Below are 15,357 nucleotides of genomic sequence, written 5' to 3'. Positions count from 1 at the left end.
TTTGAAAAATTACTTATATGCAATATGAACCTTAAACTTCCTCAAAATGTAGAAGATGGTCAAAACACCTTTAGACTAAAAACCTAGTCTTTCTCTCCAAAACGCTTCAGAATATCCCAAGAATTGGTTGATTCTTATTTATATATTTAATTATTTTAGATGAGAATCAATACAGAAAATACTCCATACCTTTGAATCTTTAGGCTTCTTTTTCTTGCCTTTGTTTTTTATCTTGGTAGAATTAAACTGAAACAGAAAAAAATTACTGAAGACTCAAATAACAACATTATAAAGCTGCCATTTATTATAAAGATTCCATAGTGATTTTTATAGACTAGTGCTAAGTTTAATCACATAAAATGTTTAACAAAAATAACACTATAGTGTGTTAGCCCTAGTGTTTTAACCTATAATAGAAAATAAAAAATGGTGCCTAATGTTATAATTAAAATTAAATTATTCCAACATCTTAAACTCATTTTCAACAAGGTTTATTGTGATTTCAAGTAATTTATCAGACTAATAAAGTAATTTCAGTTATATGCTTATCATATTTTAATGATTTTCCTTTTACTAAGCCAAACTAGACATTCTGCACTTGGCCAGACACTAGAGCACAGTGAATTTAGAAGAAGTATTTAACTTCCTAGGGGCGATGTTAGCTGTTCCTTATTTAGCCAGGCAATGTCTAATAAAGTGAATTGAGACGAAATTTCAAATGCAGATGACTTGATTGTAAAAATCAGTAAACAAAAGCATTTCTTCTGTTTGAACACTACCACAAACTAGTAAGGAAGAGAAATCTGGATTTTAACTGAAACTCAACTGGAAAAGCAAAACATTGTAATTTTAATCACTACAGATAACACTTCATTTTTATTTCAGGAGATGACACAAGAACTCCTTTCCTGTTTCTACGATTAACATTTATTAGCTGCGAAACTGCACGGACATTGTCTAATCTAAGCTTCAGAGTCTGCTGGTTGTCGCTCCAATCCCAAGAGGAAGACTGGCATGAACTTTCTAGTGAAACAGTATGTGACATCCAGAAGTCCTCCGGACTTGGTCTTGGTGCGCCTGCCGTGATGTAAGTCAACACTGGCCTGGTCCTCCTTTCTAATCTGTGGCTGACACAAACTAGAACGTGACACTGAAAGTGATCAAGTAACTTACTGGCACGTCACCGCTGTCCTGTTTCCTTAACACAGTGCAGCGGCTGTCTGTAGGAAGATACAGATGGTTTCATGAGGAAACAAAACATTTATATTGCCATACGATACACAAAAGACTTAAGAAAACCACCCCAGATACTACTAACATCCACTATTTTACTTTTTATTTGGCTCTGACCCAGGTTAGTTCAGAAACCAAGAGCAAAATGGCTAACTCAGTGGAAAACCAACTATAAAGAACCACAGAATTTCAGTGCAATTCAGCATATTTGAGCGCTTTCGAGGCACCAAACCCTATGCTAGGTGCTGGGAATACAGAAATGTATAGAAAACTCCCTGCCATCGATAAACTCATGTTCTGCAAACTACACAGAGGCAAACACCTGCATCCCGGTGTGCTAAATACCACAGTTACTACAGTGAAAACAAAGCTTCAAGAGGAGCCGCTCAAGAAGGGGTCAGGGGAAGCTTGGGGAAGAGGGGACTTGAACAAGCAAAGGAGTAGGATATGAGCAATAGCAGGAGGCAGAAAGCACAAAGCAAGTTTGGGCACAGTAAGAAGTGGAGCTTGTATTCAGAGGGCAGCCGGGCAGAGTGATAATGAGCCGGGACAGACAATGTGAATTCAATCTGTAGGCAAAACTAAGCAGGCGTGTGTCAAACAACAACAGTCAACAGGACCAGACAGATGTTCTAGAAGAGTCAACAGCAGCAATATAAACGAAAGAGTTGGAGTGGGAGGGTCAGAGGCAAGGAAACCAGTTTGGGGGCTGCTGCGATCACGGAAAGCTTATTAAGATCCTGGCCTAGGGAAGTGGAGATGGACAGGGAAGGACAGATCAAGAACAAAGCTTATTTGTCCTGCTGCATATAGGTCAGGGAACTATATCTCGTCACTTAGGATGGAGGATAATGTGAGAAAAAGAATGGATACATGTATGTGTGACTGGGTCACCCGGCCGTACAGTAGAAAACTGATGACACTGTAACCAACTATAATGGAAAAAATAAAAATCATTAAAAAAAGAATAAAGCTTATTTGAATTGGCAACAAACTAGATATGTGGTAACGGGGAAAGGGAAAAGTCAAGACCAATTCCAGAGTCCCCTGCTTAAAAGCAGTATACACAGCATCATTATCTGAGATAAATTTAGGAAAGCAGGTTTCTGGAGTTACAAGTGGGTTAAGCCACACTGCTCCTAAAGGGCTTCGTGGCCGTCTACACAGAAACTCCAACAGGGAAATATGCACGCAGAGTCCAGGAGAGAATCCCGGTCTCCCGATTATCAGGGCATGGGTAATATTGTTGAGTATCCTTACTTAGGAGATCAGCGGATTTTGAAAAGTTCTAAGAAATACAATCATTTCTTTAAATGAAAGGAGATAAAGCTGAAAATGTCTGGGATGAAGATGAGAGGCAGAGGTATTGGCTTGAAAATGTGCTGGCTAGTCATGTGGTTGGTGGCTTCCATATCTATGACTAAAAGCAGAGAAACAGTCACAGCTGGATGGACTGCGTATTTTAGGTCTAGAACACAAGAATCAGGGAAATGCACAACGACAGGGGACTGTGTCCTTTTAGCTGTCTTGCGTGATCCAAACATGCACTGAGTTTTGAAAGCTCAGTCCCAGAAAAGCATTTTATTACCAGCAGCAGGAAACTGATGGCAATAAATTCAGTCTATCAAGAAGCATGTCACTTCCAGTCATGAAGCAGTGTCCTGGAAAAATAAAGCTGTCTGTATCTGAGAGCACTCTCTCCTAAGAACCAAAACAAAAGTAAGCTTTTCTGTTCCTTATACTGCATTTGAACTTTGTAACATGTTAACATTTTTGTACAAAGTCAGATCTTTTCATGTACCTATAAAACAAACAATATGAAATTTGAAGGTCTTGACTCCTGACAACATACAAAGCAGATTTCTGGTGCTGAGGAAAAAAGTGAGGACAGGGGGCAGGCATTACCCAAGATATACATACAGTACCAAAGATGAGAAATATAATTTAGAATCTAAGAATATTAGAATTTTGAGCTAAACGGAATCACACACATCACTGGTTCCAAATCCACTCATTTTCATGAAGAAGAAACCAATAACCAAGAGAAGCTAAGGAATTAACCACCAGTTACCCTATTCTGCCAAAATGGACTCCAGGCTGTTATCCAAACAGCTCCCCCATTCCCCTCCACCCTGTCCAATTCCACCTGGACGTTTACAGCCAGGCTGGGACTCGACCCCTGCACCAAGGCTCTCCTCTTCCCCCAGGAGGACCCTCAGCACTTCTTCTGAGCTTCTCTTATTGCGCTTACTCCCATATCACAGTATATCTGTATATTCATCTTATTCCCTTTTCTAGAACACAAGGTCCTCGAGGGCAGGGACTAATGTACGTATTTCTGAATTCCTTGTAAACACCTAGCACAGGGCCTTGAAACAGCAGTCAGAAGGTTTTCAAAGAATTTTGAGTTAGGGAAGAAGCTGGACCATAGCCCACTTTTCCTGCCTCCCTGTTCTAGGTTCTCCCCACTACAACAGGTACGCTCTCTGCTATAGGTTCTGCAAACATCACCTACCTCTGCAGGCCAATGTTTCTTGAATGCTACAAAGCAAACCACTTCCTAATAAATTCCATCCCTTTAACATGCAGTCTTTGCCATGACACTGTCAAAATGCCTGTCATGAAAACTGAATCATGTGTAGTCTGTGTAATGGACCCATGTGCGTATCTCTACAACACTTCGCTTCGGAGAGTAAAAACGTTTTATGACAATAAAAAAAAAAAAGTCACCATTCTGAATGCTAACTTCCCCAAATAATCCCGCTGTACCATCATAAATTTCACTATTTTCTTTGCTAAGTTTTTAAGCTAGATCCTTCACGGATCTTCTCCTGAGATTAGATATAAACTGAAACTCAGTCCACATACCCATTATATCAAAGAATTCGTCCAAGGCATTGTGCAGTGCTGGGAACTTGTCTCTGTGCTCTTCCAGCAGCCATATTAAACATCGGGCTTCCTTCAAGGACGTTGGCTCATAGAAATAATCAAGCTTCTTTCCTTCTATAGAACCTAGCTTATGACCATATTTCTCATTCCAGAGAAAAGTCATGATGCTGAAATCAAGCTCCTTCAGAGAGGCCCCATAACGAGAAAAAAAAGGTCCAGTGGCATCTAAGCCTATAATAAAACAAAAATCAAGTCCGAAGAAGGGAAAAATTATTTGCTATAAAAAATCACATTGTTTCATATTTCTGAAACTGGTTCTATTATAATTTGCTTACATTTTCAGTGAAAACATTTAAATACTTGAGAACAAAGTTATTCAAGCTATTACACACTTTAGAAATACCATTTCACATTATTATGCTAATTATAGTTGGTTTTTTTTTTTTTTTTTTTTTTTTGGTCCTTTTGCCATTTCCTGGGCCGCTCCTGTGGCATATGGAGGTTCCCAGGCTAGGGGTCAATCAGAGCCATAGCCACCAGCCTGGGCCACAGCCACAGCAAAGTGGGATCCAAGCCGCATCTGCAACCTACACCACAGCTCACAACACAGGATCCTTAACCCAATGAGCAGGGCCAGGGACCGAACCTGCAACCTCATGGTTCCTAGTCGGATTCATTAACCACTGAGCCACGATGGGAACTCCTAATTATAGTAGTTTTTATCTATTAGTTGAATGAGGTGGGCCAAAGGCTTCTATTAGTATAGTTGTTTTTATTAGACTTACGAGATAAAAGGAATTAAATCTCTTTAAAAGGCCCTTTCTAAAGCATTACTCTCCTTTAAAATATGATAACTTTTTCACTATTTGTAATATTTTGATTCCAATTAGTACAAGCTAGAAAGACTACAATGCTTTTCTATGTATAGTCCATAATAACAAGACATAATATATATACTGAGTTTCCAAAATACCTTTAAAGCGGAAAATGGGTAAAATCCTCCCCCGTACCTCCAAGAACTGCACCTCAACCCTGCAAACATCACGGCTTCTCACAAGAATCAAGGCAGTCACTGCTTCCGCTTTTACTCCCCCTTCTCCACACAGAAAAAGAGGCGGCTGCATCCTCACATGCTACTCCTGAGAGGATGGAGAACCCACTCCTACTTCCTAACAGCCTCCAAAAGGCAAAGGGTGGCTCTGCTCTCTCCCCCAAACGCCTCTAACATGACTGGGACCACAGGTCGTCAGTCAGCGTAGGAAGCAGAGACGGCCAAGTTAAAATTACTCTGGATGGCTGTTTCTTCCGGAGGAAACAGCTTTGCAGGTCATGTTACATGAAAATTTAATATATTTAAACACCAGAATCAGGGACCACAGAAAATACTTATACAAGGTTTAGAGGAATCACCAGAAAATAAACCCCAAATTTGCTTCTCCATCAAAGGCTCACAGTGAAGCCTGCGCTCGCTGAAGGGAAGGCAGCAGAGCATATCTAGTACTGAAATGTGAACCCGCCCTTCTTGCTGTGTTTAAACTAACCTCTTTTTTTTTTCCCGCCACCCCTTGGCATAGTGGAGTTTCAAGGTCAGGGATCAGATTCGAACTGCAGCTGCACCCTATGCCACAGCTGTAGCAACACCAGATCCTTTAACCCACTGTGCCAGGCCAGGGATTGAACCTGTGTCCTGGCTCTGGAGTGACATGCAGATCCTGTTGAGCTACAGAAGAACTCCACTAATCTCTTCTATAGCAGAGTAAAGAAATTACTTTGTAATTTACTTATCTGATTGTCATAGACACTAATGCCATCATCACTCAAGAGTAATTCTGAGGCCAGAAACCCATGGAGATCTGCTGTTGCTCCAAGCAGCAATCACTGAAGCTGTCAACTATATCAAGTTTGCTGCCACCTGACTGTCCCTGCTGACAGAAATTTATGAACATCTCCTCCAAAACCCTGGAATTCTATCAGCTCCGTGTTTAAACACTCAGGCAGGCTGGGTAGGCTCTCCCTATGGACCGCTGCTGAGAGAGCCCGCCCTGCTGAGGCTCCGGCCAGCCTTTTGCCCAATGGCTGCTAAATGGATCACCTACTGCATTAGGCAGTTGCCAGACTGGTCACCAACACAAACAAGGCCCTGGCAGGTACCCAAAGAGATCACCCCTCCAGTATCAGCCGGCATCTCTCTCTGCAGCTGTCCTCCGCAGACCCTTCGTGGTGCTGGTCACAGAGCCTGCCTGGAGGGTTCTTCCCCAACCAAATTAGGAAAATCAGGACAGAGTAACGGAGTCAATCCCTGGGTATTTGTCCCTTAATCTGTAGATACAGATTTGCCTTAGGTATCCCAAGCAATTAGTTCCATCCACTCTGCCCTCTAAATATTTCACTAAGGAATCTGACTATTGAACGGCACAATCCCAGGGGGCACTCCACAGCAGCTGACTCCAGGAGGAGCTATTCACCCACAGTTGTGCCTAGTATTCACATAGTTTACACACTTACAAACAGTTTAGTGGGACTGGATATATATAGTTTTTGGCTGAGGCATGCAATGACAAAAGCACCGAATCCTAACTACTAGACCACCAGGGAACTCTCTGGATTTTCTTATTGACTCAACTTTCCTGTGATTATTACAACTTTTGAAAAAGTATGCTGTAACCCATTCATAAAGTAACCTAAAATTTTTAAGTTGGTGGGAAATAGTATTTTTAACCATATAAATCTATAGTCCTACATTTAAAAAAGCATAAATAAATCCAGGAAAATGAAAAAGCCTTCAGAGACCCACATTTATCCTTCCTACTAAACCACATCTTTAGAATTTAATGACGTACCAAAGCTATTAAGCTTCTGGATCCAGGCGGCTAATTTTGGCTCCACTTCTTTAAGCTCACTCAAAACATGCAGAAAAACCCTTGTCTTTACTCTGTTCTTTTCTTGAATCAAATGGCGTATAACATAGTCCACTGCTTCATTCAGAAAATTTCTGCTAGAAAAGCAGGTTGTGTAGTCTTCTGTGGTTAAAACCTTCCAGGAAAGCAACTCTTTGAGAAGCTTGGAAGTATTGAGTATACCAGACTTAATTTTGTCAGCATACTGTTTTATGCACTGCAGGATTCTGTCATCAAGGAACTGGCAACTCTGAACACTGCCTATGGTTTCTAAGGATAAAGAACAGTGGTCAGTGAAAAAAGACGACCTTGCAAAAACATACGCTCAAAAATTAATGTAACATCATATAAACAATATAAAACATGACCCAAATGTAGTCTTCATGTTGACGTAAATAAACCCGAACATTTTAAATGAGGAAATAAATAAAACATTGAACAACACCTATGAAAAGGTGTGACGGTTCACATGAAATCAAACATATCAGGTGCCCTTTTTTTCTTCCCTTGTACAACAAAGGTTAACATCTAAAAACTTAGTTCCTCCAAAATAAGGTGCTTTCCTCAACAATCCTAACTGAACCCCATCAACTACCCAAACCTTATATTCAGGTATAAATGCAAAGGGTTATGTTTCTTTTTTTTCTTTCTGGAGTCGAAAGGATCATTTCCTCAGGTATGAATTCAATTAATATTTGGTAGTTTTTGTTACTGATATTCATCTTATTGCTGGATCCTAAATTGGAGACCTGTGGACTTGCTGATCCCAAGTTGGAAAGTATCTCAGAAGCTCATCTTCCCCTAAAAATGGCCATTTAGCCTCTTGACGCTAATATAAAACAAAATACTAATAAAATACAAAAAATACACAAATGTTCACTGAAAACTTTTTGGTAGGAAAGATAACTTTGACTAATATGTGAAGCATTAATGAAATAGTAAGTGAAAAATAAAGACTCTGGAAATATTTCATTTTGGGGAACAGCAATCATAGTGGAAAGTGAGATAATGCACTTTAACTTAAAACTGGAAGTCATCCTGGGAATGCAATGTACTGCATGGTGACTATAGTTCACAATTCTGTCTTGTGTATTTGCATGTGGGTCTTGAAAGTGCTCAGGAAAAAAATTCTGTAACTATGTATGGTGACAGATGTCAACTGGATGTACTGTAGTTATCATTTTGCAATACATACAAACATCAAATCATTACACTGAACACCTGAAACTAATTACACTTCAATTTAAAAACTCAAATAACCTCCAAAGCCTGCAAGTAAGTAAGTTCCCAGCAACAGTAAAATTACCAAGACAGCTCTCATGTGGATCAGGGAGGGGTGACAAGATGAGCAGACAACATAAGACTGGACTAGGAAATCTCTCTGGCACCTTTTAGGAACTGCTTCTTTATTTGAACTTGGCATATCTCAGATAATCTACAGTTCAATGCTTCAAAGTTAAATCTGTAGAGTCGAGTCTACAGACTGCTGTCAGACATGTAACCTGCATTTCAGGTATTATTCTCGCTTTCCCTTTGGAGATAAGGAAACTGACACAGGGTTCGCCCTGAGTCAGCGGTGAGGTGCCGTTTTCAATCCCTGTGTGCAGCTTCCAAATCCAGTGTCCCTCACACCAGACACCTCCCCAGCTCAGGGTAATCAGGAGATGGTGATAATATCAAAATACTAACTAAAATCTAAATTTCAATTCAGTAGAAATTAACATAAGATGAACATTTATCACTGTACTTTGAAGCAAGAACAGAGTGTTCTCACGCCCTGACTCCCAGGCATACCTTTCTGCTCCTCAGTTTTGGGTGGATTGCTTTCCCTTAGGTCCTCTTCCATCCTCTCTTGTGCTAACTTTTTTGCTTCCTTTTTTTGGATCTTGCGCTTCATTTTTTTGTCTTCTTTCAGCCTTAGCTTCTCTAGGCTGATAAATACTTACAATTAGTGATAATTCACCTTTGTTATAAACTCAGTTAACTATGTCCCTTTGCCTATTGTAGAAACTATTCTTCATATAAATTAGAAGTTCCCTTTTTTAGTTAAGAACTTGGCCTGAAACTTTGGAACATTATCAAAAATTTTAACATGTGGTCAATTCAGTCAAAACAAGAACCCTTGTTTCATGAAAACAAGAACTTCAATGATTGAGTGACTTCTGATTGAGGGTGGCATGTATAGATCGCACAGATGTAATTTCCATGTATGTAAATTACTGCTCAGGTAAACAGGAATAGTAAAAATCACTCAGTAAGACAATACATGCGAACAACTCATTTCAAAGAAAAATCCCACGGGAGAATCTAATTTTCACAACCCGATAATGGCCCACAACATTAAAATTTGGAGATGTGATCACAATGAATTCTCTTCAACAAATAACTGTTCCATCTTTTCTTTTGATTTTTCTTAGTCACCAATGATGAAAAAAATAACTTCTTAAAATGGAAAACAAGAAGCAGAACCAAAAAGAAAAGAAAAAAGGATTGGAGTTATTTGATCTGAACAATAAGATACAAAGAAGTGAATAATTCTGACAGATCATTGAATATTTAGGAGTGAGAACTAGTCACTGATTCACAATGTTTGCTGAAAAGAGTAAAAGGAAAGATGCTTTTGGAATTAAAGTTTAAACAACTGAGATAAGTATGTAATTTTCATCCAAACGTCAAATTTATTAAATACGTCATGTCATAGTTCAAATGTCATAATTTTACTTGTAAATTTTTTAGCATGTAATAACCATTCTAGGCTAGTACTCTTGAGTTATAAAATCCATCAAATTCACTTAAAAATACTTATTTGAATTTGTGTGCAGAGCCAATTTTAAAAACTACATAATTTAGAAATCTGCATTTAACAGAATTATATTCTAACAGACATTATTAAGGTGATTGATTATTAAAAAAAATCTTACCTAGAACATTTCTGTTTCAGAATAGGTCTTGGAGGAACCTTTTCTTTAATGACCTTGTGTTCAAACTTTAAATAAAACAAAGACATCCAAAATTTGTTTCATGCTCCCATGACATAAAGCACAAAACCACAAGTAACGAGCATTTCAGAAGCATACAGTCAATGTTCAATTTGATAGAGAACAGTGATGATGTTCTGACCCAAAGAAAAGCCCAGAGAACTTTAGCATAAACAATTTACTGAAAGGAGGAACAAGAAAAATAGACACGCTTTAAGAAGTTAAAAAAAAAAATTAAGAGTACGCAGAAGATAAAATAAACTACACACGTCATCACAATAATCCACTGCTACAACTCTCACGCAGTGAAGCTGAAAATAACCCCTCAAGACACTCTTCTCCCTCCGTTAGGCCCTCACCTCACCAGTACCCAAAAATTTTACTGGGGAATAAAAAAGCAAGGTTATCAAAGAGTAAGATGTAGAAAAGCATCCTTTCCCTTTAGGAGATAAAAGAATATGAGAATCCCTCACTGCAAAGAAGTATTCTCACATCCTATTATTTCCTATAACTTCTTGTATGTCTCCTGGAAAACACATGATCCAAATCGTACAACTTCCACTTAAATCGTATTGTTTAAGGCATAAGCACTTTGGGTATCAAGTCAGTAAGAGTTCCCCTTTGTTAGGTACTTACTTCACATTTAACTTGACCACCACTGCTGAAGATGATAATCTTTGAAATGATTCCTTCACAGTCAGGAGTAAGACAAATTCCTTGTAGAAAATCCTATTTAATAATAATAATAATTTTAAAAAAAGGAGGCTACATCTCTCTCTGCAGAAAGCTATACACGTATATACCACCTTACATCAGAACAGTCAAAATATGACGGAAAACCTCCCTTCAGGGAGGCACTGCGAAGCCCCAGTTCACTGCCTTCTGACTTCCGGCGCCTCCCTGAAGGAGGAAGGTACTTCCAGCTGTAGATGGACTGACCGTAGGACTCGCTCAGCTCCCGTAGGGTGAGCTGACGCAACTCGGAATGGAGTCTACTTCTCCTTTCCCCTCTGCCACGAGAACATGTTCTAGTCACTCCTCAACCTCAAGTCAGAAACAACACAACACAGACTAGAGCTGCTACAACCCGACCCCGAACAACAACTGCGAAACTTCAGGACAAGTAACATAAGCAAGAAATGAATCTTTCTTATTGAAGGTTATGAGATATCTGGGCTACATTTTCAATAGATCCTGGTGAAAGCTAATTAACAGAGGGTATTTCAATCCATGGGAATGATTAAGATCACGAAGTGCACCTATAGCTAGAGAATCTCAATTAAAGGAAGAAGACAGAGACAGAGAGGAAGCGACTCCATGGCAACAGTTATTTGATCAATTCATGTACATTAACTACATGAATGTGTGAAATGTGAGAATTTACTTCTACTAAACTTAATTCCTAGTGGTAACATACACCTAACACAACCACCTTATTTTTTGTCCTCAATAAGGACAGGGGTTTACACGTGGCTAAGCAGTACAGTAAATGGTTTGGGGGTTTTTTTGGTTTTTTTTTAAGTCCATAGCTTATATGGATCAGAAACTAATTCTATGAATACAAGTAAGATTATAAAATTATGACTTCTCTCAAAGTATAATGGTAATAAACACCATTACCTCGCTAATTAAGGGAAACCCCAGGGAGAAGTGGCAGGACAAAATTTGATTTTCTAGTTCAAATTATGTCATCAAATTTTATTAGAAAATAAAAAATCCGAAGCCCCAATATACATCATAACAATAAAATCAGACATTTAAAATTCTTTTTTTTTTTTTTTGGCTGCACCCATGGCATGCAGAAGTTCCTGGGCCAGGGATCAAACCCATACCACAGCAGTGACAATACCAGATCCTTAACCCACTGAGCTACCAGGGAACTCCTTAAATTGTTATTTTCGATCTTAACATTCCCAATGTAAAAGGTAGTCCAACAATTTCCTAAAAGCCTCTATGGGTACTGGCTTCACACTTGTATAAAAATAAAAGCAAAAAGTGATTTTCTACCTTACCATTAAATTTTTAAGTGAATACTAATTATTTTTCATGCACAGGGAGGAGGTCACAGTCTCTTACGACTATCCCTGAAGATTCTCAGGTTAAAAAAAAAAATCACATGCAATAAGCATACTAGAAAATCCAAACAATCTTGTTAGCTTTACCTTGTCAATTTTATCATTAAAGGTTGTTGTTTTTAACTTCTTCCAACAGTTCATGTGAAATTCTATTTTACAGAACTGGCAACAGCTGATTCGTATAAAACCCTGGGGGGTTAAAACAATTTGAAATTTGCATTTAAAAGGTGTCTACAGAGACAGAAATACACACATCCCCACTCTCTTCCTCTCACACACACACACTCGCAACACACACATATTAAGGTAAAGAGCGAGCCGTCTGCATTCACCTGGCAGACGGATAGCTGGATATCACATTTCCTCATGGGGGAATATAATACCTCTATATGCCAGAATGCCTAGTGTTGGAAACACACATAGTCATTTCCATAGCTTATAACTGTATTATCCTTTACAATATCAAATATTCTATAAGCTTTATTTCATCTGATCTTCTAACTAGGGACAGTGGGCAGCTTTTTTTTTTTTCTTTTTGGGGCTACACCTATGGCATATGGAGGTTCCCAGGCTAGGGGTCGAATCAGAGTTGCAGCTGCTGGCCTACGCCACAGCCATAGCAATGAAGGATCCAAGCTGCGTCTGTGACCTATGCTGCAGCTCACGGCAACGCTAGATGATTAACCCACTGAGCAAGGCCAGGGATCGAACCTGCATGGACACTAGTTAGGTTTGTTACCACTAAGCCACAATGGGAACTCCCATCCTCTTTTTTTTTTTTATGGCCACACCTGTGCCATATGGAAGTTTCCAGGACAGGGGCTGAATCAGAGCTGCAAGCTGTGCATTACAACAAAGCCACAGCAACACTGGATCCTTAACCCAATGATTGAGGCCAGGGATTGAACCCGCATCCTCACAGACACTATGTGCCACTAACCCACTGAGCCACAACGGGAACTGCAACTTCTATCCTCTTGAATAAACCAAGCCCAACTCAGTATGTTGCCAGACTTCGTCTCAGACTTAAGTCTCCAGGAGTTATTTAATTCAGTGATCACAATGGCCTTCAGGTTCTTGGAGTCAAATTTTACAAGAAATTAGAACTGCAACAAATCAGAGGCAACAACCTCACTTTGTTTCCTGTGCTCCTAAGGAACAGTGGCTAGAACGGGGAAATGGAATTAGCTAGCCTGTCTTCTCAGGTCACTACCCCTGCCCTCGTGTTTATTTCAATGGCTCTGGGTCCCCGGGAGAGATGATGAAGACGCCCAGGGGATGGGGTGGACAAGAGGACATTAAAAAAAAAAAATGACAAGCCAGAGAACTTGGGTGCCTCCAATTACCAAATCTGTTCTGAATCCATTTTAAGGCAGAATTCCACAAGTTAACGTCCTACTCTACACTCATTAAGTACCTTAAAGTCTGGATCAGTTATGTATATCTGGATTTTGGAATATCCACGGCACTTCTGATAGCAACAGATGGCATCCGGCACTGGAGGGAACCTGCATTCTTCAATAAATTTCTCTAACAGCATCTACAACAAACGTATACAAAAATGACATTATTATCATAGCACTAACTCATCGATAAAATGCTTGTGATTTCAATAAGCTCTTGCCGTCAAAATATTTCCAGCATAGGAATGACTAAATGCCTTTTAGCCAAGAACGACACACAACGTTTAAAGTTCTTCCTTCTAGGAGGCGGACAGAGAGACAAGTCTAGAGAGGAAGATGGGAAGAAAGAACTGAAAATTCTTTCAGAATTTCAGACTCTGAATCAAACTTTTATCCTGTGTTATAATTCTCAAACCTTGCTCGACAACATGCAGCTCTCAGAAATCTCCTTTGAGCATTGAAAGGGAGTCAAATGAGGCAGAATAACCCTTACGACTCTCTACTGTTCTCCTTGTTCCCAGTGTCATTTCACCTAGGATCCTAGCACTCTGACGGCTGTCTCCCCGAGTCCCTCCACCTGTGGTTCTTTCCCTGGAGAATTCTCCCACTGCCCAGAGGCCCCCAAGACCCCGTCCTGTTATCACCAGATCCCATGCCTCCATGCCAACAGTCCCTATGTTTTATCTTTTATAATAACTTTGTTGAGACATAATTTACATCCCATATAATTCATACCTTTAAAGTATATAGTTCAGCGCTTTTTAGTACATTGACAGGGTTGTACAACTACCACCATACCTAAATTTAGAACATCTTCGCCCCCTAGCCAGAAACCCCACACCCATCAGCAATCCCTTCCCATCTTCCCTCAATCTCCCCTGAAAACCACAAATCTACTGACTGTCATTACACATATATTTTCCTGTTCTGGAGATTTTAGATAAACAGAAGCACACAACATGTGGTCATTTGTGTCTGGCTTCTTTCACTCAGCAATGTTTTCGAGGTTCATCTATGTTGTAACATGTGTCAGTACTTCATTCCTTTTGATGGCCAAATGATATTCAATTATAGACATACTGCATTTATTTAACCATTCGTCGGGTGATAGACGTCAAGGTGTTTCCACTTTTTGAATGTTATGAATAATGTTGCTCTGAACACTCATGTTATAAAATTTTGTGAGAATGTATGTTTTCCTGTCTCTGTATATACCTAGGAGTGAAACTGCTGGGTCATGTGGGAATTCTTATCTTTAATCTATGAGGAACTGCCAGATTGTTTTCCAAAGCAATTTTACAAGCCTATCAGCAATGTATGGGGGGGGTACTGATTTCTCCACCTCCTTGCTAACACTTGCAATTGTCTGCCTTCTTGATTATAGCCACCCTAGTGGGTGTGTAGCATCTTGTTTTAATTTCCATTTCTCTGATGGCTGTTGTTGAACACACTTTACATGTCTATAATTTATACAACTTATTAGCATATATGCCTATTCAGAGCTTTTGGCTACTTTTATTTTTTGTGTCTTTTTTAGGGCCACAACTGTGGCATATGGAGGTTCCCAGACCAGGGGTCCAATCGGAGCTATTGCTGCCAGCCTACACCACAGCCTCAGCAACACCAGATCCAAGCCGCACCTGTGACCTACACCACAGCTCACGGCAACGCCGGATCCTTAACCCACTGAGCAAGGCCAGGGATCAAACCCGCAACCTCATTGTTCCTAGTTGGATTTGTTTCCACTGCGCCATGACGGGAACTCCTCTTTTGGCTACTTTTAATCAGAGTGTCTTTTTATTCTTTATTTGTAAAAGCTGTTTCCTGTGTTTTTAAAAGCTTCGACCAAAAGGAGTTCAGAGTACATTCCCAGTTCACCACA

The 15,357-nt window shown here is 39.7% G+C and overlaps 1 protein-coding gene across 1 annotated transcript in view; it reads right to left on the bottom strand.

Annotated features, from left to right (window-relative positions):
• The window catches only part of TTC3 (tetratricopeptide repeat domain 3), a 126,297-nt gene that overhangs the window by 43,714 nt on the left and 67,226 nt on the right, over positions 1-15,357 (bottom strand). Inside the window, 9 exon segments of the mRNA XM_021070969.1 lie at positions 190-246; positions 1,174-1,220; positions 4,102-4,353; positions 6,963-7,289; positions 8,814-8,950; positions 9,941-10,005; positions 10,634-10,726; positions 12,160-12,261; positions 13,490-13,612. Coding sequence (XP_020926628.1) covers positions 190-246; positions 1,174-1,220; positions 4,102-4,353; positions 6,963-7,289; positions 8,814-8,950; positions 9,941-10,005; positions 10,634-10,726; positions 12,160-12,261; positions 13,490-13,612 — 1,203 coding nt within the window.

This window comes from Sus scrofa, chromosome 13 (genome assembly GCF_000003025.6).
Source record: "Sus scrofa isolate TJ Tabasco breed Duroc chromosome 13, Sscrofa11.1, whole genome shotgun sequence".
Lineage (NCBI taxonomy): Eukaryota > Metazoa > Chordata > Mammalia > Artiodactyla > Suidae > Sus > Sus scrofa.
Note: the sequence above shows the minus strand (reverse complement) of the source record. Positions and strands in the feature narration are given on the sequence as shown.